The sequence below is a fragment of the Anguilla anguilla genome, chromosome 7, assembly GCF_013347855.1.
Source record: "Anguilla anguilla isolate fAngAng1 chromosome 7, fAngAng1.pri, whole genome shotgun sequence".
Taxonomy (NCBI): domain Eukaryota; kingdom Metazoa; phylum Chordata; class Actinopteri; order Anguilliformes; family Anguillidae; genus Anguilla; species Anguilla anguilla.
This window is the reverse complement of record NC_049207.1, coordinates 16,836,682-16,859,133: the sequence shown is the minus strand read 5'-3', so window position 1 is coordinate 16,859,133 and position 22,452 is coordinate 16,836,682. Positions and strand designations below refer to the sequence as shown.

General features: G+C 39.3%; 1 protein-coding gene across 2 annotated transcripts; it reads left to right on the top strand.

Annotated features, from left to right (window-relative positions):
* The first annotated feature begins 535 nt into the window (after positions 1 to 535).
* On the top strand, positions 536 to 21,952 carry cd9b (CD9 molecule b). 2 transcript variants are annotated; one of them, XM_035426815.1, is made up of 8 exons: positions 536 to 843; positions 15,972 to 16,074; positions 18,618 to 18,715; positions 19,179 to 19,253; positions 19,461 to 19,562; positions 20,035 to 20,124; positions 20,246 to 20,329; positions 21,343 to 21,952. In XM_035426815.1, exons 1-8 carry the CDS (start codon positions 775 to 777, stop codon positions 21,406 to 21,408), a joined length of 687 nt encoding a protein of 228 aa, XP_035282706.1. In that variant the 5' UTR covers positions 536 to 774; the 3' UTR covers positions 21,409 to 21,952. The 2 variants fall into 2 exon arrangements, with proteins under 2 accessions (XP_035282706.1, XP_035282707.1); XM_035426816.1 differs by lacking the exon at positions 536 to 843 and adding an exon at positions 10,581 to 10,752.
* The last annotated feature ends 500 nt before the right edge of the window (positions 21,953 to 22,452 follow it).

The following is a 22,452-nucleotide window of genomic DNA, read 5'->3' as shown; positions in this document are numbered from 1 at the left end:
GGGTTAGGACTTAGGGTTAGGGTTAGGGTTACAATTAGGTTAAGGTTAGGGTTAAGGTTAGGCAGGTAGTGGTTGGGGTTAGGGTTAGGGTTAGAGGTTACGGAATGAATGTAAGTCAATGGGAAGTCCTCACAAGTATAGCAATACAAACATGTGTGTGTGTGTGTGTGTGTGTGTGCGCGCATGTGAGTGCTCGGTGGGTGAATGTCGGCACACGTGGATGTGAGACATAACTATAGACAAAGAAACATAAAACCTCCACTCCGAAACCCACTGCAACATGGTTGCTTGCAGCAATAATAATTTTCATGAAGCATTTTTTTTTAATCCTATGTTTTATGTTTAAAATTGGGGATATAGTTTATTCAGTTTAACAAATAAGGTAAGAAAACAGATTTGCGCTTTCTGAAAGAAAGAAAGAAAGAAAGAAAGAAAGAAAGAAAGAAAGAAAGAAAGAAAGAAAGGTGGAAGCCACTCGATGTCTATGAAAGGCCGTGACCATGTGAGTAGGCTCTTCCGACCGCAGTACTGGTGGGAGTGTGCCGTTATATACGCAGGCTGACTTCACTATGTACTAGCAGCGAGCAGTGTTGGAGGCAGTCACACGAACGACCACCGCTCACACAATAGAGGACATACAACAATTCATGTTTTATAAACGACTGATTATTCGTCGTAGTCGTAGCATACGTGTTTCTATTTTTGAATCGTAACTTATTTTAAACGTAACTTATTTTTCCTAAAAGAAAAATCCTAATTAGAGTAGGCTACATTATGGCAGCGTTGACAGGTGGAGATAAGTGCATTAAATATTTGCTGTTCACCTTCAATTTTATTTTTTGGGTAAGTTTCAGCTGTTCTGTTTTCGAAATTTATATTCTGTGTATATCGTGCTCTGATTACAGCTATCCTTAGGAACGCACCTGTCCAGTAAGGGGTTTCAGAAACTGCTCGCATGTGGACGTTCTTCGTAGGCTATGGAACGATATGCTAAATTACAAAGCGACATAATTCAGTATTTGCTCGTGTAAATGTTGAAGCACCCTTATTTGTGATGGTTAACGAATACTTTCTCTGCTACACAATTGTATTTGATGTTGTGGGACGTTTGCATAATTAATTGCATTCCTTTGGATAACTGCACGCCGCAAACATACCTTTGGACTTTTAAAATATTTAAAGCAATGCAGATCGTTGATGTAAGAATGCGCAAAGAACGCAGGGGAAGGTTTTTCTAGACAGACTATTGGCTACGTCTCCGTTATCTTCGGGGTCTAAATCTTATTGTCCTGATAGTAGCCTACGTCCAAATGACCCGCAGTAGCCCAGTTTTAGATCGTGTTACTACCCGGAGTAACAGTGATCTCGTTTTGCTTGTTTGATGAGATTATGATATCACTGATGACTCCATATTGTTTCTGGAGTTTGGCGGGCGGCTCGGGGATGCCAATGTCTCCGTTTTGATCTCTGGGGCAACATCTTTCTAAGTGGCCTGTGATTGTAATTTGCATTAGTCTAAAATCAACAGTCCTTTTTCGCTGGCTTTACATTTTACTGGTGGGCGCGTCACTCCAGAGTAAGTGGGCACAGAGAATCATACAGACGCCCGTCATACGTTTTCTTCTAATCTTGAGATTCTAAAAATAGAATTCTTTAATCTCTCAAACAAATTAAGATTACAGGGTGTCCATTGACTCGTGTTTTACAGTGGAATACAAGGGAACGCTACAACACGCCCATCCCGAGTTCAATGTATAATTTGACAGACTTGGCACACTTGCATATACTTGCATTTAAATAAGGGAGATGGAGAATTTTTTTTTTCTTTTCTTTTTACTCAGTTACATTGGCCTACTGCACCATGTCTTATTATCTAAACTAAGATGCATCATTTAATGAAAGCTTTAGACAAAACAGATTATGAATGAACATTGAAAATGACATAGCTGCCAAAACAGCATTCAAAATCACAATACAATGCTAATATTTAATTATACAATCAATCACATTAAATTTGTATCATGAAAAGTTCAGGCCCTTAAACATTTCGGTTTCTAAGCCAAAACAATCAGTGCCCCCATTGAGCAGGTTGACATATGTCCAAAGCAACCAAGAAACAAGTTTCAAAAGCATAGGTTTTTTCGAAAGGGCTTTGTTATTATCATGAATATTTCAGTCACTAACAGACATGAACAAGAAAAGTACTTTTCTGATGTGTCCATGCTAATAAGCATAACCCCAGGATTCTATTCAACACAGTTTATTTGCTTTTAAACACATTCACTTTGAGTGTGCAAATCTTCAAGTGAAGAATGTTTTAGTTTGTTTAATGTTAAAGTTGATACTCTTCTTTACTGATAATGTTAAGGATATCCAATCTGTTATTTCTGCTCTTGTGTCCTTCACTGACATATCTTGCCAGTTTTTTCAAACTCTTATCATGATCTAATGGATATTGTGTCATACACGAAGTCCTGTTGAGCTCAGGCATTCCAAATTTCTCATAGGTATTAGAGGTAATAGAAGTGGTAGCCCCTTATTTACTTTCTATTATTAATGGCTCCCAAAGCGCTGGCTGTGTCCCTGTTGATTTTAAGACAGTTTGTGTTCAGCCTGTTTTTAAAAAACTTGGCCTTGACCCATCAAATTGCACTGTTTCACTATGACTTTTGGCATCCTTAAAAAACAACCATATCTTTAAAAAGTTTTAGTCAGGTTTTTTTGCCAGCATCATAGTACCTCGACTGCACTCATGAAGGTCACAAATGATCTTTTAATGAATGCTGATGCTGGTGACTGTTCTATAATGGTGTGAGATTTAAATGCAGGAGTACTGATTTAAAGGTTAGGGTTGTGGGTTGGCAGATCTGGAACTGCCATGGAGTGGCCAATGGTTCTTTGTGTCACTTGGTGATCACGTCTCCCCTTCCTCTCATATACCTTGTGGAGTGCCTCAGGGGTCCACCATGGGTCTGATCTTATTTTTCTTTATATATGCTTCCCTTTGGCCATATTGTTCAGTGACATTACATTTGTTTTCATTGTTACGCAGATCATACTCAATTATTCCTTCCGGTGAAGCCAAACAACGTTTCAAACCTGTCCCGTTTAGTTAACTGTCGAGAAGACTTTATGGACTGGATGTCAACTAATTTTCTTAAACTAAATTCTGACGAAGCCCGTTCTCATAATTGGTCCGGAACATTTACATGCCCAAATCCAATCATCTCTTGATCCCTTTTTTAATAATGTCAAATCCATTGAAAAGAACCAAGGTGTCAAATTTGATCCTGGTTTAAGCTTTGAGAGCCACGTCAACAAGGTTGTTCAGTCATGTTTTTATCACCTGAGGAATATTTCAAGAATTACATCTATTTTGAATTTTAAAGACACAGAGGTCACCATTCTTACTTTTTTCCCCTCATGCCTTGATTCCTGTAATGGTCTTTTAACATGTCTTAGTAAATAACAAAAAAAAAAAAAAACAATCAGTTGGATGAAAAAAAATATAAAAGGAAATTTTATGAAGGATATTAATAGATACAGAGCAAGATACAGCATGTGCAAGAGCCATCCAGTGTGCAGGCTGCACCTACAATCTGGCAGCTCAGGTGGTGGATTGCAGTGCAGAAAGGATTTGGCTTTGCAATTTGCAGGACTCTTATGTTCAAGTGTTTTCTCCCAAAATCATTGTATTTTTCTGGATTTTGCTGTAGCAACAGGATTTGCCTTCATTTGTGATTGGACATTATTAAATCATGGAGAAGAAATGGTGGGAGAAAAGAATTTTCCACCTGCCCTTCCCCCATGCAAAAAAGAATAGCGCCATCAGTAATTCAATAATTTAAGTATAAGAACAACTGCATAATTTATTAAATAAACTCCAAAAATAGTACATTCTCCAGTTAAAAACATTTTTAACATTTATATATAATTATATAGGCTACCACAATTATATTTAAGTGCAACTAAACAGGAGTTAAGCGATCTATCATTCCTGGGCTTCAAGGCATTAATGTATGTACAGTCAAGTTACCCTCCACAGTGGAGCAAAAGGCTTTGTGCTTCATTTAGTGCACTTGGGTGAAACCCTTCCTGCTTGATTGCCATTGTGTGATACCACCGTATGTGTCCTTCATGGCTTGGAACAGAGCATTGTGCCAACACAGGCAGAGTAAAGGGGCTCAGAAAATGAGAGCACTGGTTGGCTGGTCAATTACTCCAACCTGCTGATGTGCTGTAGACCAGCCCTGTAGTACTGTAGTCCAGGCCAAGCCTAGGCTTATCCATACTGTGGCCTGTGAGAGCTCTTCTCCTGGCTGGCAGAGGATTTCATACAACTCATCCAGGAAAGCAAACAGAGGACAGGATTCACAGATCCGGAATAACAGCCTGGAGCCCTCAACGCCATCATCAAGCCGGGTGGCACACACAGAGGTGTTTCCTCTGCGCTGCCCGGGGGGCTAATGACTAATATTCCAGGTCACATTCTTTACTTTGTTAAATTTAAGCCCATTTCATCAAAAATGTCCCCAGGATAGAAACGCTAGGTCTTCCTTGCACTTTCAACACAAGAGGCAAAAAAAAAAGCAAATGGCCACTATTCATTATCCAATGTTTTGCAAGAACAGCATAGTGTTGTCAAAATACAGAACATTTCTCACAATTTCTGCACTCTCACTGTTACACCATGAACAATTTTGGAGCACACTGGTACCATGATTCCATTTCTCTCATCATGGGAAACTACATGTGACTACATGTACTATGTGTTTTTTTTTTAATGCTATTTTGAGTCACTATTTGAAACATTGCATTTAGAGCCTTAGGGCAATAGTTTCAAAAATGGCATTCATAATTTGTTAAACAATCAGAATATATAGACATTTTTGGCTCTGTACTACAGTTTTAGATTTGCAATCAAACAATTCACATGTGATTAAAGAGCAAATTTTCAGCTCTTTTTAAGCATATTTATATACTTTGGTAGAAAGTATATAAATGTAGAAATTATGTGACCCTCCTATTTCTGGGCACCATAATGTTTGGGACATATTAATGTTATGTTAATGAAAGTAGTTATGTTTAGTACTTTGTCACATATACTTTGTATGCAATGACTGCTTGAAGTCTGTGACCCATAGATATCAGCAGGTGCTGAGTATCTTCTCTGGTGATGCTTTGCCAAGCCTGTACTGCAGCCATCTGCAGCTCCTGCTTGTTTCAAGGGCTAGTTGCTTTAAGTTTTCTATTCAGCATATAAATGCATGTTCAGTTCAGCTGGCTAGTTTAGGTACTTCCTGGTAAACTAAAACCATGTCATTCTGTTATTGTGGCCAAGTAGTGGTTTGTGTCTTGCGGTGTAGCCTCTGTACTTCTGTTCATGATATGTCAGTAGGTATTTGGGGGGTTTTCTTCATTATGGTGAGAATTTGCTCATCAACTGTAGAGGTGCTCCTTGACCTGCTGGGCCCTTTGTGATTACTGTGCTCACCAGAGCTCTCTTTCTTCTTAAAGATGTTCCAAAACAGCTGATTTTGTTAAACCTAAGGTTTGGCCTATGTCTCTGACAGTTTTTTTTCTTATTTCACAGCCTCATATTGGCTTCCTTGACTTTCATTGGCTCAACTCTGGTTCTCATGTTGACAAGCATCAATAGCAGATTCCAAACGCAATCAAAACCTTGAATCAAGACTAGATACTGAAAGCTCTCATAGCTCAAAGGAAGCAATTGACCACACTTGACTAATCAGAAACATATGTAAAGCCAATTGTCCAGCATTATGGTGCCCTGAAATGGAGGCACAATATATAAAAAGTGCTGGAATTTCTACATGGTGAAACCAAATGTATTCCCTTTAATAAAAGCCAAGAAGCTGTACTTTAACCAGAATTACTTTCTCAGAATGCTCCTTTTTGGAAGTGTATGATATATGAACTTAATAGCTTTTTTTGGTGTATTATTCCCCTCTTTTTATATGTAATTGCAAGTCTAACGAATGACATCTGCAGCTTATTTATTCACTAAGCTGTTCAGCTACGACAGAAATTTGTTAGTGCATCTCCATGAAAACACGGGAGCGTAACATTAGATTACATTGAAAATTAGACCTGATATTAATCCTTCACAGCGGGACATTTCTGATGAGTTCTTTTTATTCATAGATTACAAAAGTTAATTGCAGCATAGTCAGGAATTCTCACTGAGGATGGTGAGGCAGATTCCAAAAATAAAATCACAGCTATGTGCTTGTCAGTTTCCACATGCTTCAAAATACCAGGAACTTACACAGTTAGTAGTGTGCAGAATCTATTGCATCTCCGTAGCCTTGGGAACTGTACCTATCTCACCATGAATGCTTCTCCATTGTAACTGACACCAGTGTTGTGTCTCCAGTACCCTTTTCCCACTACAGAGCAGCAACCGTTCTAACACAAGCTAGTAGCTGGCAGTTATAGTGCCACCTCTTTTCCACAGTATTAACCTACATAAAATGCAGGGCAAATGAGGAATGTTGGGTGGCAGCCCAGATTGAGACGACTGTCTAGACTTTATCTGCAGTCCAAGGCTGAAAGAAAAAAGAAAAAAAAACCTGGACTTACCTATATGGAGCTCTGGTTGTGTGCTGTGATTAGTGAACACAGCTTTGGTCTTTCTCCCTTCTGTGTTTATCTCTTCAGTTTTTAAGCCCTAAAGACAAACATAAACAATATACAGTGCTAAGCTAACTGGCTACAGCTTCTTTGCACATAGGCCAACATAGGCAGTGGTAGTAGGCCTCACAGTGGTAAATGGGATGACACTAGAGTGTATTTACATAGTCTTTGCAAGTACTGTTTCTATACGTGATGAGTAGAGTTTGCCACCACAGGACCCAAATTGCCTGTCGTCCTGTGCTGCTGAATTGTGTGAATATTCTTGCTTTTAATTGGCTATTCTTCTCTGAATCCCACCCAGTTCAGCTTGATCGCCTTTTAAGAGCGCTGGGAATAATAGGATTACAGGATTTCCCACATTAGCTCAATTAAGGTTTTTTATTTTTTCCTTCTGAAAAGTGTTAATTGTATGTGCTCTATGACAATCTGTTTGTTAAGGGTGCTTTTCAGAATAACCTCCAATACAATACATTTGCACAATGTTTAATCTTCTATATACTGGTTAGGGTCATTTCAGTAGACACCTTGGCAGCATCTGCGATTGAAACAAGCCCTTTTGCATAGTTTTTCCACCTCTGCTGCTATCCTTCCAGGTTCACGTTACAGTGTTCTGTGAATACAGCCTCAGATCAATCCACTTTAGCATGTGTCCACAAGAAAGTGAAAAGCCACTGTGTCTCAATATACTATTGGGAATGAACGTCTGGAAAATTATGTTGATTCAATGTGCACTGTTTCCATTTTCTGTTTTTGGATGGTTAAGTAGAGACCAGAATTAAATTCATTCTGCTCCCTTATATAATTGCCATCAAACTTTGAATGGGTTTTTTTTCAAAGGCTGAAAGATCAAAGCTTTAATAAACGGTGATTAAGTGCCATTAAGTGTATACCAGCACAGACGTGTGTTGTTTAAAAACCTGTTGTCACAAGCCCCTGTGTAAGGTGTAAAAAGTGGGATATATTTTGGAGACAGGAGAAAAGCAGATAGGGGTATCTCCTGTTGAGATATTTCCATCTCACTTTTTCACACGCTCTGTGAATTGCAACAGATGGTCAGAGGGATGGCTGTTGCATAATATCCTGCTGACTTTGATTCACAGTTACTCACTATTGGGATAAAATTGGGACAGAATGAATTGATGAGAGGTTAACTTAATAGAGGAACCGATACCATGAGGTTTCAATTGCTCATGTACAGTGTAGTCTGGATTGGTGCTAGAAACACGCATGAAGAGATGTTGTGTTGGTATGCGTGTTTGTATACATAACATCGTCAAACTGAGAGAGTCTGCATTGTCAGGTTGAGGTCATCAGGCTGCATGAAATGCTAGGCCGGGTTCACAATCTCGATGACTGAGTCTATTCGCTATGCTCTGTGTCATCTGACCCATGTCATGAGAAACAAGCTCTCAAACAGGAAGTCCTATTCCAAAAGTAAACATTCAACCTCAGTAATGACTGGCAACAAAAGGTCACAGTGTCTGTGCATTCTAAAGTCTGAATGGCTTACACTTGTATTTGTGGGAGGAGACCCAGTTTTAAACTGAGGAGTACAAACAGTGCAAGAAACATGTGGTAGCACCACCTGGGATGATTGTGTGAATAACACTGAAAACAGCTATATGTCTTAGACCAGATATATGTGGGGCTCCATCCAATGTGAGCTGTGATGCTGGCCATGGACATTTGGGAATAATGGGAAGGCAGCCATTATATTGATAGGTTGATGAAAATGCCCGTATATACATGATGCTGTAGCCTGATAGCATGCTGTACAAAGGGAGCTATTTCACTCGACAGTGGTAGAGGGCATATACCACTTCAGTGAAGAGAAGTAATTAAAATAGGGAAATTAGACTATAGACAAATCAGCATAAGATCGCTATACCATTCTTATGGCTACAACTTGGATTGAAAGATTTTTCCAGTAAGCTCAATCTGTCTTTTCCATTAACTGATATTCATGTACTTTACATTGGTTTTTTGGCTATCCAAAAAAAAATGCAATAACTATGTTCCTATTTAAAGGTGACCAAAGATATACTACAAGCCCCCTAAAAGTGACTCTATTCTTGACTCTGATTCTGAGTCTGTCTGAACAATTTCAGGCAGTTATACTGTACCACATACCAGAGGCAGGAATTGGAGTATGTCCCTGGCAATTTTAATATTGTGCCTGTGCTTCTAATCTTGTGGGAATTCACTATTGTTGAACTATTTTTATGCTGGTTTTTTCATTGTTATGTGTGAAATGTATTCAGCCTTGGTGCTAAGTTTAAGTGTTAAATTGTTTTGAGTTTATAATTTATGTTTTTAAAAGAGCTATATAAGTAGTAGTAGTAGTAATAATAATAATAATAATAATAATAATAATAATAATATATGATGATCATCATCATTGTTACTATTAATAATAGTAATAATTTCTATTTTAGCTGTTTAATTAGTCTTTAAGGGCCTGTTTCAGCCTAATGCTACTGCTTTGCTTATGAAGTTCATATCTTGTTTCTCTCTTGTTCATCTAGGGTTCTTATGGCCCTGCATGCTTGTGGAGGACTTCCTGTACTTATACTTGCTAACAATATTATTGCCATTTTTGTTGTAGTTACATATGAAAATGCGATCACTCATATCAGCTTTGTATTACACTGCAATGCATCTACCTCGTTAGCAAACCCATGACTTTCGTGTCACAGCTGAAAAAAATGTATTTGAATTGAATTGAGATAATATGTAAATGTGTCAGTTGCTTTATCACTGTTTCTGGCAGTAGGAGAGTATGAAATGTGGGCGTTTACCAAGATCTTAGATACATAGCAACAAAGAAAAGCTGCTAGCTGCTAGTTATTGCTTCAAAGTTTAGTAGTATTTATGCTTTATCTTCTTAATACAAAAAGGAACCGATCCAACAGTGACACTGCGTGTAAGTCCAATCAGTGGTCTGCATCCTAGAAATTGATAGCCCAGAGCTTCTCCCAAAACCCTCCTCGCAGTCTTCTTCCTTGCTGTTCTACTACATTCCCTGTATTTTGCATGTGAAAAAGAAAGGCAGTCAGGCAGGGAGACAAAGGCAGTGTTGTTGGTTCCCAGTGTGTGTCCATAGGGACTGCCGGATTGAGTTACCTGCTCTCACAAACAAGAGGGCTTCCAGTCCCAGAAGCCGCACTCATGGCTGCCGTGGTAACGTCAGACAGGAACAGAGGAAGCGATCGAAATGAAGAGGGCTTAAATCATTCCCTCCACTTTGTTTTATTGTTGTTTGCCCATGGCTGTGTTGTGTTCTATTAACATAGCACTTCTCAAGTGCATGACTGCAAAGGACTGAAAACCATGTCAGAGACATCATTCAGAATAAAAAACAAACTTTGCTCAATTTTAAAATGTAAAAACTCTTTTAAAAAGCTTTCTTCCGGGAAGTTCTAGCTGGAGCTCCAGCTGATATGCATGTTCATGGTTTTGGAAATGACAGAAGTGCCTTTTTCAGTGCTGTAAGACAGCTATATTGCCGTTAGTGTCATGTGATTGAATCCTGGATAACTCCCAACAAATCCTCTGATAATTGTATCATAGGTAAAGGAATTTATGGCACAGAGCTGCATAAACAATTTTGCATTGATTTAAGTGGCTTTGTTGCACTGAAATTTGAGAAGACATCTCTATTCACCATTGCAGTGCACTTTGTCCTCTAAAGGAAGAAAATAAAATTCAACAGATTCTAAATTCTACCCATAAATCTCTTAGTGTTTACGGAAATGGATAAAAGTACTTAAAAAAAAAAAAAACACTCATTTAAGTGTGTTAAGTTTTGGCTCACTTCCATTTAAATTTTATCTTTTGACCCATGTCAGTTCACGCCCACTTATCTTAGCCCAGCCCCTCCCCCCAGCCAACTGCGGAACAAAGAACAGGTGAGCCATACATGGGTGTGGTTACTGGGAATTCTTTCTCTTGGAGCAGAAGAAACAGGAGAGTGCCTTTCCTTTGGAGTAGATTTTTCTTCCCAACATTACAACTTCACAGACTACAATCATGGGAGTAGTTGGAGGAATTAAGTGTGTGAAATATCTGATGTTTGTCTTCAATTTCCTCTTCTGGGTAGGTTTTTTCAATCTTACTGGGTGTTGCAAAATGTATGGTTTTGTTTGAAAACTGAGAGCGAACGGTAAGGTCTGCACAAAATCAAGCGGAGATTATATTCTCCAGGTTTCCTGGTTATGCAAGGTGAGCAGACATTTTAAAAATGCGTAAATTGAAAGAACATTTATGTATGTATCTTGTATTCTTTAAAGTGGATTGATTTGAATAAACAGATACTAGCATTGCTGCAGATGGCAAATTTTCTCACTCCCAGATTGCTATTTTGTTAAACAGATCTAGAGTATGTTATATTTGTTTGGCCTGATCTATGTTTGTTTATAGTACAGTGAATATAAGCATGTGTTCAGATACGTCAGAGAGTTGTTTTCTGGTTACTCATTTCATGAACTGACTAGGACCTTCAGGCTTTTTGTAAGCAACAATTTCCTGTAAGCTTTAAGTAACTTCTGCTGCCAAGGACCAAAAGTGTTAAAAAAGTTAATGATTATGGAGTAGTTTTACACATTGGGAGCAAAGATGATGTACAGGAACAGATCTAGGCAGTGAGTGGGTTAGTGTTATTTGTGTCTCATGGTTTGAAAGTGGCCATGTGTTGTGTGTCATGCCATTGGACAAGCGAATTTCAGCCTAGGCTACCAAACGACCAGTGGTGAAACTATTGACTATAGCTGTGTTGATTGAGGAGTTTTAAATAGAGTGAGAGACACAAAGTGCTCCCCTTTCTCCACACTCTCCATGGGCCAAAATCTCTGGTTACTACCTTAATTGTTTGCAACTGGAATATTTTGTGGCTCATTTCAACATTATTTAGCTTTTAATTACTCCATACCACAAACATTCCCAATTAGGCTGCAAATAGTGTTTATTTTCGTCCAAAACGTAGCTTCCATTAGTGTCCCCACAATGGTTATCATTCATTTGTTTGTTAGTAGTGGGTACTTGAAGTCAATGTTTGGTTAATAATGGAAAATTCCCATTAGAGTGCTAGAGACAGTGGGATGGAGTAGGCTTTTGCTCCCTGATGTGAAATGCCTTTGAGCTAATGCTTTTTGTTGTGGTCTCAAACTTACAGGAAAGGCAGTAAATGTGCCTCTCTAATGTGGACCAGTTTAACCCAATGAAATAAACAAATATATATGTTAAGCCTAGTGGTCAATTGATTATTGCAAACCACATATTGTATAGGAAAAAGCAATTGTATAGTGTAGTGACCTTGTGAGAGTGAGCATAATTAAACAATTCTCTATCCAATATTTATTCAGCTCTCTAATGCTTCATACAATGGGCCAAATAATGACTTTAATCTAAGTCCATTGATTTGTCCAACTACAAACCCCCCATTCCATAAATACCTACTTCAAATAACATGGGACACATTTTTTTAACTTGGATTTCTGTTTGTATTAACCAAACCCAAGTTCAGATAAAGAAATTCCAAGTACAGCCAGCAGGTGCCTGGTGGTGGTTGGCACGTCCATTATCTCCAAATGTTCTGTGAGGGCAAATGATTTATGTTTACAGTGTGCAGTCAGAGCTAGTCATTTTTATCAACTGAAACAAGATCAGGAAGTTACACTCCTGTTTGAGGCTTAGCTAAAAGCATCAGATTCCCCTTACACAAGACCTGTACAGTTCTTGGAAACAATGTGCATGTAAGTGAATGTATGTGGTAATGCGACTTCCTGCAAATGCACACTTCAGTATGCACTGAGGGAGGTGTCGCTGACAGCATCTGTGGAGGTGACTCAGAAATGGCACAGTGGCACCCCAGGCCCCACAGCCCAAGCCCCATGATTAAGCCCACAACTACAGCATTACTAGGGCTGTGGGAGTAAAAGGCAGTTTAAGCATATGAGTGAGTCACCAGCTTGTATGTCAGTCTTGAGCAATTTTACATTGTGAAAGAAACAAAGCACATCAGAAAAATTTGTGTACACGGCTCATGTGCGTGTACACATTCAGTTCCTTGTGGCTTGCATGTGTGCATTCATGTTTCTCATAATATTTGGGTTTTTCTTCTGCTACGTCTTATTGCTACAAAACAAAGTGAGCACAACCTCACTTCCAAATATTGATACTACGTTTGAGTCCATATTCTGTGAGAACAACCTTATTAAGTGGATAGAGGAATGGATGATGATGTAGTTATACGGCTTTGACATTCTTGATCCAGTCATTCAAGAATTCCTTATTCCAAAGCTTTATTTCACCGTTGAGGTTAGTTTGAGAGGGACATTCGGGCTTTCCTGTTCATTTTCAATACAAAGCTTTCAAATTACATTTTGTATCCCTTCCTGTTTGCTTTTGAGACGTGAATCATTTGTCTGTTATTTTGCCATGGTTACCATGATAAATTTATCAGGATAAATGTTCTCTTTTTCTCCATGCCTATAACCAAAGCATGTGTATGATGTAAAATCAATTATTGTGTTCATTCTGCAGTTTAAAAAAATTGTTAGCCTGCATTATACTCATAGCCAGTGTGATATGAGGCAGGTAACAGAATGGATTTACAACTAAATTAAAACTGTCTTTTGTCAATGTAACAATTACATTGATTTTACTAAATGCAACTCATACGTTTAAATTTCTTAATGTGGCACAGAGGACGAGCTATGTGAGACATTCACAATTTAGAAAAAGGAATCACCTGCCAATAGGTATGGAAGATTCAAATGATTGTTAAGCTTTATAATGAATCAGAATAAAGGAAAACCATTTGAGACCAATGATGGGTAAGTAAGATTTCAGCTTCCTCATTACCAAGCCCACAGCCTGCCACTGTCCCCATGGTTATGTTATGTAAAGCCTGTTATTGTAGAAGGAGTTCAGAAACCACAGAATCCCAGAGGCTGAAGCAGTGGAACAGAGGAGAATGAGAATAATTACTTTTTAGCTTGGCTATTATGTTTTGAGCTACATATAAACATAAAAGCCAAAAACACAGCATGCACTGTTCTTACCAGCCTTCCGGGTGACTCCACAGCAACATCTACTATGCCTTAGATCAGTGGTGACCAACCCTGTTTCTGGACATCTATCGTCCTGTAGGTTTTCATTTCAGCCTTAATTTGGCACACGTGACTACTAATTAGCAGCTCAACAAGATCCCTAGCAGTTGAATGAGGTGTGCTTTGTTAGAGTTTGAATGAAAACCTACAGGACAGTTGATCTCCAGGAACAGGGTTGGTTACCACTGCCTTAGATGATCGGAGGTTTTTACATTCATTGTTTTTCTGTATTGTTTACTGTGATGGAGAATGTAAGCACTGGCTTATTGAGGTGATGTCCTAACATGTGAAGACTGGTGGACTCAAAGAAAAACAAGAACACAGCACTTGCCAGTGGAGAGCTTATGTGACTCAGTCAGACCAGTGTGGTATCTATGAGCTTCATTTTGATTACTGCCTGCAATGCTGCATGACAGTGGGTTGGTGTTTAGATGAATACGCTCTTGCATTTTCATTTTAGAGGTTGTTGTTTTGTCACCAGTGTGAGACCACAGTTGTTTTATGAGGGTATGATTCCCGACTGAGTCAATTGAAAGGCAATGCATGTTATGATCGAGATTGCCCTTCCATCTTGTTCCATGTCTTACTGTGGTTTTTTGTTTGTTTGTTTTTTTTTGTTTCTATTCCTGACCCTTCCCTAGTCCATCTGAAAGAAACACTCCTGTGGTAACTATTTTGAATGTAGGGATTTAGGAAATTACAGTTGCATATTTAAGCATGAGTGTTCTTGTAACATGCTTGCTTCATTCCCCACTGGTGTAGTATGCTTTTGTTTCATTGGGAGAGTACTAGTGGACACTGACAAAACTGACATTCCTTTTTGCTGGTATGAACCTGCAAGTATCAGATGATTTTAGTCTAATCTGCCCTTTGCCAAAAGGAAAACTGAAAATGCAAATGTTACTCTAATCTTGTCGACAGTTGGCCTCTCATGAACTCTTATTCTGACATCATGAAGTTCAGTGTATGAGCAGCTGTATGTGTAAAATGGTACTGTTGACACACTGCACAGAGACTGCCCAGCCCAATATCAGCTTTTTCCTCACGGTATGAAGAAATTAGCATGCAGAAGGCTGTGAAAAAACTGTGCCTCACACCTGGCTGTAGATCTTTGGTTAAAGCCTGAACAGTTCGATCCTTTGTGAACCATCCTTCTGTCATTTTAATCTGTAGTAACTTCTGAAAGGGCATGCCAATGTGTGGGACTGAGTCAGTGTGGGCTATTGTGAAATGTACATTTTAACATTGTGTTACCATGGCAATTACTTGCATGCGCGATGTAGATAGTTCACCTTCAGTTACTTTACAGTAGGCAACAGTAACTGGAAACTGATTCCTCATCTTTAAACAGTGCACACTTGTGTCTGTCAAACACTGCTGAGTAACAAGTGGCAGTTGCTCAGCTTGAGGTTTTGCCATTCTCATGAAACACTGTAGAAGCTGGCTCAATAGTGCTATCCTTACCAATTACTGAAAACAAGGATTGTAACAACTGTAATGAATATCCATTTGGGAGAAACCTTTTTTCACTGAGCAGTTGCACAAACATTAGAATAACAATATCATTTTTGAGCAGACAGTATGTCTCAATACCTTCATGGTTTATTTTATGCAGCTGCCTTTGCTCATTTTTATCAAAGGTTTGAATTATTTTGGAGGACATTACATATGCAGTTTTTCCACCAAAAACATGTGCAGCTCTGAACACCAGTGGATGAATTTCATGTATTTAATTTGTACAAAGTGTAAATTCCACAATAATGCATCTGTTTCAGAAGTCTAATGTAAATACTTGTCAACCAGAGCACCATCAGAAATATAGAAATACCGGTTTGTTATGCACATTTGCCACCACAGGTTTAGAGCAAGGAAACTGTACACTGTTTGTTACAGAAGGATTTGTTTATCATTGCTGAAAAGCAAAGCGGAGCTGAGTTGCTTATTGTTCTTGTCATGAAAAGGTCTTTTATCAAAGAACTGAACTGTTCACATTTACTATGTGTTGATGCCAAATGGTCATGTAGTTAATGTTGAACAAGGACAAGCATAAAAATATCAAAATGTCTGAATTTTACAAAAATGTATATCAAACATCTGACATTTGTATTTTGTTTAGTACAATAATGAAGACATCGTACGAATGATGTAAAATGAAAAGTAAAGAAGGAAACCTCTTGACTAAACAAGTTTGCTTCTGTTTGTTAGCTTGCAGGCACAGCAGTGTTCGCTGTCGGACTATGGTTGCGTTTTGACTCCTCGACCAAGGGCCTCTTTGAAGGAGAACAGTCTCCGTCTGTGTTCTTCACAGGTAAGGCTGAGCACTTGCCCTTGCCTACTCTATATGAATCACTCAGGCTCCCCTTATGAGAGGTAGTATCTATGGGAACTGGCCTTGACCTGGTTCGTTGGTGAGGTAATGTTATCTCAATCAAAGGGCTCATCTTGTGTGCTTGTAAGAGACAGCAAGAGAGAATGAGAGAGAGATTTGATACTAGTCCTGGTAGCTCTAAAACTGGTATAGTTTAATTTCTAACAAAAAAAACACAGCTGCCTGGTTGTGACTATTGTGTGACTAACACTGTAACTTCCTATTGTGTATAACTGTAATTCCCTGTAAAACTGCCTGGACTATTGTTTACCTTGTACACCAGTGACCCTGACCTGACAATCCTTACTCGCCAGAGAAAAAAGTCACTGTGAAAACACTCCGCAGCAATGTGGACTTTTGCATTGTAAACAAAATGAGACAAATTAGACATTACATTTACATTACATTACAGGCATTTGGCAGACGCTCTTATCCAGAGCGAAGTACAACAAAGTGTATAACCATAACCAGGAACAAGTATGATGAAACCCCTAGAGAGAAGTACCGGTCCAAGTGCAAGGAACAACCGCATAGTTCAACTTGGACCCTGATGGTTAAACTGATTAACACTAACAACGAGACCGGCAACAACGCAATCTATGGAAAAAATACAAGTAGTCGTTAAGACAGTTAGTCACCTATGAAACAGCTGCCTAGTTACAACCCTAAGCTTAGTCATTTACAGGGGGGAAGGGAGGGATGGGGAGAGGTGCAGCCTGAAGAGGTGAGTCTTCAGTCGTCGTTTGAAATGGGTCAGTGTCTCAGCTGTTCTGACCTCCACAGGGAGGGCATTCCACCATCGTGGGGCCAGAACAGACAGGAGACGTGTTCTGGAAGTGCAGGTGCGAAGAGGGGGAGGTGCTAGGCGTCCTGAGGTAGCAGAACAGAGGGATCTGGCTGGCATGTAGGGTTTGAATATCTTGTGGAGGTATGCTGGGGCTGATCCCTTGACTGCCTGGTATGCTAGGACCAATGTTTTAAATTTGATGCGAGCTATAACAGGCAGCCAGTGGAGGGTAGTGAGCAGGGGAGTGACGTGTTGAGTGTCTGGGGAGGTTGAAGACCAGACAATCCCACGAACTGAATAAGCTCCACTGCATAAGCTCTGGGCATTGAGCCTCTTTCCAAGATGGACGTGCCTTCTGAGGTGAAAGGTCTGCTAACGTCCACAGTTAAAGGAGGCTGTGCCTGTGGCTGGGGCAGGCCTTCTGCAGATACAATGGGGGAGCTGTTGCTGGGGCAGGCTGGAGGGGGTCGTGGTGGCCTGTGTTGTGGCCGATGTTCAGACCTGGCAGCGGTTCCCTTCAGAAGCAGACACAGAGAGCGTCGATTCACCCAGTGGACAGGGAGGCCATTGTTGTTTGTGTTCGGTTTTTTTGTGTGCACATTTTTTCATCTTTAAATTCTGCAGAATATTGTTTTTATTTTTTCCATCAAACTGATAAATTCAGTGGGGGGATGGCAATGGCAGCCGTTGGCACAAACAAAGCCAGAGAACAGTACTAGAGGGCTGCATTGCTATGACAAACATCTTAATTGCTGGCTGCCCAGAAGAATTGTGGTGGTGGGTGGGGATATTTGTGTAGATTAACATTTGATGTGCCAACATTGGGCCTTGTTATCTTGGCTATGTACCTTACTATCTCTTCAATATCATCTCTCTTGCACAGCCTGCAATGTTGCTATCTTATCTACAAAAGAGGTGACATCATTCTCACACTCCCCTGCATTTAAGGATGAATGTGATTTTCGATGTTCCCAAGGGTCCTTGAAATCCTTTAAGGTCCTTGGTGTTTTAATGTGGAAATTTAAAGATGTTAAAGTACTTGCATTTTGAAGAGTACTTGACACAAGATTATTTAAGCATGTGTGAATCTTTTGTTGCCATAAAAGCTTGTATAACAAAAACTGAAACCATTGTTAAGTCAATGTCAAATGTTAAATCAGTCAATGAGACATCAGTGTTTGGTTCTCTAAAGCACACAGATCGCCCTGATTTACTGATTGATGTAAGCTTGAGGTTGGGAATTTTAAAATCAAGGGCATTATCAGATTATAATTTAACAATTCATATCCAACTTTGAAAATTGTCCTTGAAGGTTATTGAAATCGGTACTTGAAATGCTGTAAACATTGCAGACAAACCTATATTTCAAAAACCCCATTAAGAGCCCCCTTAATGGACCAGGTTTTGTCAGTAGGTGTGTGTTTGTAGAAGTGAAGCTTGCCTTTTTATTTTCTTTCTTTAGATTAAAAAAAAACTAGCTAATTATCCACCATATTCTCACTCTGGTATTCTGCTCTACACTAAATAACACCATAGAATATTACTGAACAGGATTTGCAGAACTAAACCTTCCTTCAAAACCTTCCATACTTCAAGTCCAAGGTGAACCTACGGTGTTCGAACTACGCTGCGGCAGTACCTGGCCCTGGCCAATAGGTGACACAATGCAATATACCAATGTCATTGTCTTTCTCAGGGGTCTACATCCTGATTGCTGCTGGAGCTCTTATGATGGTGGTGGGATTCCTGGGCTGCTGTGGAGCTATCCAGGAGTCGCCATGCATGCTGGGATTGGTGAGTCTATCACTTCCTGGTCTGCCTATCTGCTCATATCTGCCTATCCTCTTTCTAATTAACTTACTGTACAGCATTATATTTAGTCTGTGCCATTGCTTAAAAATTGCAGTCATGCCTCAGAACAATATTACTGGCTCCAGGTCCTCTTCTGTTACTATTGTCATTAGGTGTAAGGGCCAAGGCATTTGGAATAAAAGCTCAAAGCTTATTGTCCAGAATATGTTTTTTCTGACACCAGCCTGTGTGAAATGGCATTTATCACCCTGTTGTATGAACTCAACCACTGGTTGACAATAAGAGGAACACTACCACAAAGCACTGCTATGAAACTGCTGTGTGCCTATGGCTTACAATGACCTGTGTATGTGCTTCCTTATGCCTGATATTGGCATCACAGTATTGTACTGATGCAGGTGTAACTGAAATGTTTTTTTTTGTTTTTTTGTTTCCTCCCATCCAGTTCTTCTTTTTCCTGCTGATCATATTTGCAGCAGAAGTGGCTGCTGGAATCTGGGGCTTCTCCAACCAAGACAAGGTCAGATGTTAATACTCAATCTGACACAAGATTGCAACAATAATGTTCCTTGGATCTAAGTCAGGATAAATTGGTCAGCAAAAAGCTGTCCTTTCCATTTCACAAACATAGCCTATTTTACTGTCTGCCACAATCCTGAAATAGCTTAGAGAGTTTAGAATGAATCCAAAGTAAATCTGCTATTTTCTCTTTTGCTCATTCATACAGGTTGTCAATGACATAACACAGTTCTACACGGAAACCTTTGAAAAATACAAAAAGACGAAACTGGAGCCACTCAAGGAGTCACTCCGTCTTATCCAGTTTGGGGTGAGTTCAGCGTGGGCCAGCCACTTACAGCTGACACACTTAAGGATCACTTTGGTCATGTGACAAACTATAGCAGTTTCACATAATTGGGAAATATTGATCATAGTTTCCCCCCTCTAAACACAAGTGTGTTGAGTTCTTGTGATACTTGTGTCGACCATAGGTTCTGATTTTGCATCAGCACCGGGGGGCAAAATAAAAAAAAATAAAAAAAAACTTTGTAACAATGAATAATTGTACAAATGAGAAGTAGGTTTTTATCTAAATGCCCAGAGGGCATTGGTATAATTTAATTATCTTGTGTTTTGCCATTCTGCTCTGCATCTAAATTTAATAAAACACAAATATGATCGAGTGTAATGCCATACAATACAAAGTATCCATACATACTCACATGCAGAGAAGCTTTCTGCCAGTCCTGGATGTTAACTGGGAGCCACACTAACTGTGGTCTCTCTCTCTGTCTCTGCAGCTAAACTGCTGTGGGCCCACAGGTGCGATCTTTGATGGTGCCTCAGAAACCTGCCCAAAAAAGGAGGGGTTGGAGCAGCTCATCACCAAGGTAACAGGGAATACACTGTCACCTCAGGGACTGGCTGTTGACACACATACATTCATACACAACAATGTACACTAACTACAGGCTTGTTTTAAAATGGCTGTATTTCCTTGCTTTGTATCAGAGCTGCACCGCAGCCATTGAGGAAGTGTTCAACTCCAAGCTCCACATCATTGGAGGGGTAGGAATTGGCATTGGAGTCATCATGGTAAGACGGTCTCTAAACTCCCTTCTCATGGTCTAGAGCAGGGGTGCACAAGGACCAATCAGTTTCAGGATTTTGTGCCAACTTCTAATCATATCTTGACCTGACATTTTTATAAGCACTTACAGCTGCAGAAGGCAAGTGTATCCTAAAGGGTTTTCTGTGCTCTAGTACTGGAATGAACCTGCGTAGTTTTATAGAGCTGTCAGAAAACTAAAACTAAGGTAAATGGTTGGAACCACAACCAGCATGCAGACTGGTTCTCCGGGACTGAGTTGGTTATTCCTGGTCTAGAGTCAGTTAAAATCTGTACTTTTCTTTAGCTCACAATTCAATGCTAGTGTTCAGTTGCATTTCAGTGTGGAGGCCCATGTGCTACAGTGATACGATACAGCTGATGTCAAAGACTTGAATAACAATTAAAGAAACATTCTAATGAGAGGTTCAAATACCCAGTGGTGGAAAATCCAGGTTGAAAAAGTTTGAGACCTCCCCAGTATTTTGTTCCAATCATGTGGATTTTCTAATTTGCCAAATTCTTCAGGCCAGAGGAAGAACAAATAAGTAAAATCAGCTGGCTGAGTTCATGGGTGGAAGAAATGCATGTCAGTACTTCTAATTTCTGACCCTTGGACTTTCCACCTCGGCAAATACCTGATCAGACATTAACATGGCTGTCATTAATGACAAGATGTTTAAATGAGAAACTGTCATTACTCCTGATGGAGGGTGGTTTCCATGCAAACAAACAGTAGTTAAATCGTACCTAAGCTGAATATGAAAATACATACATTAAATATGATATTTTCACTTATATTTTTCACAATATAAATAAATATTTGGTTTAGCATTTACTTCTATGTTTTTGAGTGCAAGTTCCTTAATAGCCTATTGTCTGGTAAGAAAGTGTACAATTAACCTGGTGTGCTTCAGTACTGATCCTGTGGGAGTGGCATCTCTGTCTCTATCTACAACCTCCCATTATACCACTTTCCCCCTTCTCTTCCTCTGTCCAGATCTTCGGCATGATCTTCAGCATGATGCTCTGCTGTGCCATCAAGAAGACCCGGGAGATTGTATAAGGAGGATGGCATTTTGTGACGACATCACGCCTTGTTAATTTGTAACAGTCACTCTGATGATTGCAGCTTCATATATACATGCCCTTAAGATTTTCTAATCTGATGACATCAAGAGCCAGTCACAACAAAAACCTTAACCCCAATCACTAATCATGAGTTCCATGCTTGATGGAAATTATGGGTTTAGACTGATGTGGGACCATCCTCCTGAAGTTACAAAAAAAAAAAAAAAGATCGGCTAATAATATCAGGATTGTAATGAATTGTGAACAGGTAGTTTCACTTCTTAATGGCATCCCTTGTTCAAGAATGTCTTTAATTTTGCTCCCCTTGTATTTTTTATTTGCAGTGGGTTTTAAAATGTGTTTGTTGCTATATTGTACTTTGGATTTATTTTCCTTAAGCTTCAAATATTGACTTTTTTAATGTCTTATTTTTAGAGTAACCTGATTTATAAATAATGTTACATATTTGTATGTACCTATTTTGTTGAACACAAAGAAATGTAACATTTTAAAATGCCAAATAAAATTGTGATAACTAATTAGGTCTTAGATTTTATACTGTAAGCTCATCCAGGCAACATTTTACTTTCCTACCAATTATAAATCAATGGGTATATGAACAAACATCTTCTTTTGGTTAATGTAGGCTATTTTCCAAGATGTTCTCAACGTTTACCCTAAAGTCACAGCATTTCGTTTATTACAAAACAACCTGCTGTACACAGGATTTTCAAATTGTGAGTTTAGAGAATAATAGAAGTCTTCATGGTTCCAGGACTGGATCTGTAACCAAGCTTCCCCCTTGAATACCAAGTCAGCCACAACTTTTAAATGATAACTGAGGGTTAAGCAAGGAACTTCATCACAGTGGTTTTAGCATGTACCCATCTTCCTGTTAGATATCTTATTAAATGGAAGCCATGTTATAAGGCAGTTTCTAACAGCCTAGTCGAACTTGCAGGCCATATGTAGTGCGCTCTTGCAGTATATGACCAAAAGTATCTGGACACCCCTTGGTCTGGGGTTGTTTCATAGTTTG

Coding starts and splice junctions, on each gene's coding strand:
- cd9b (XM_035426815.1), top strand. CDS start 775: ATGGCAGCGTTGACAGGTGGAGATAAGTGCATTAAATATTTGCTGTTC. Junction 16,075..18,617: donor TCCGTCTGTGTTCTTCACAG/GTAAGGCTGAGC, acceptor TGTCTTTCTCAG/GGGTCTACATCCTGATTGCT. Junction 20,330..21,342: donor TTGGCATTGGAGTCATCATG/GTAAGACGGTCT, acceptor TCCTCTGTCCAG/ATCTTCGGCATGATCTTCAG.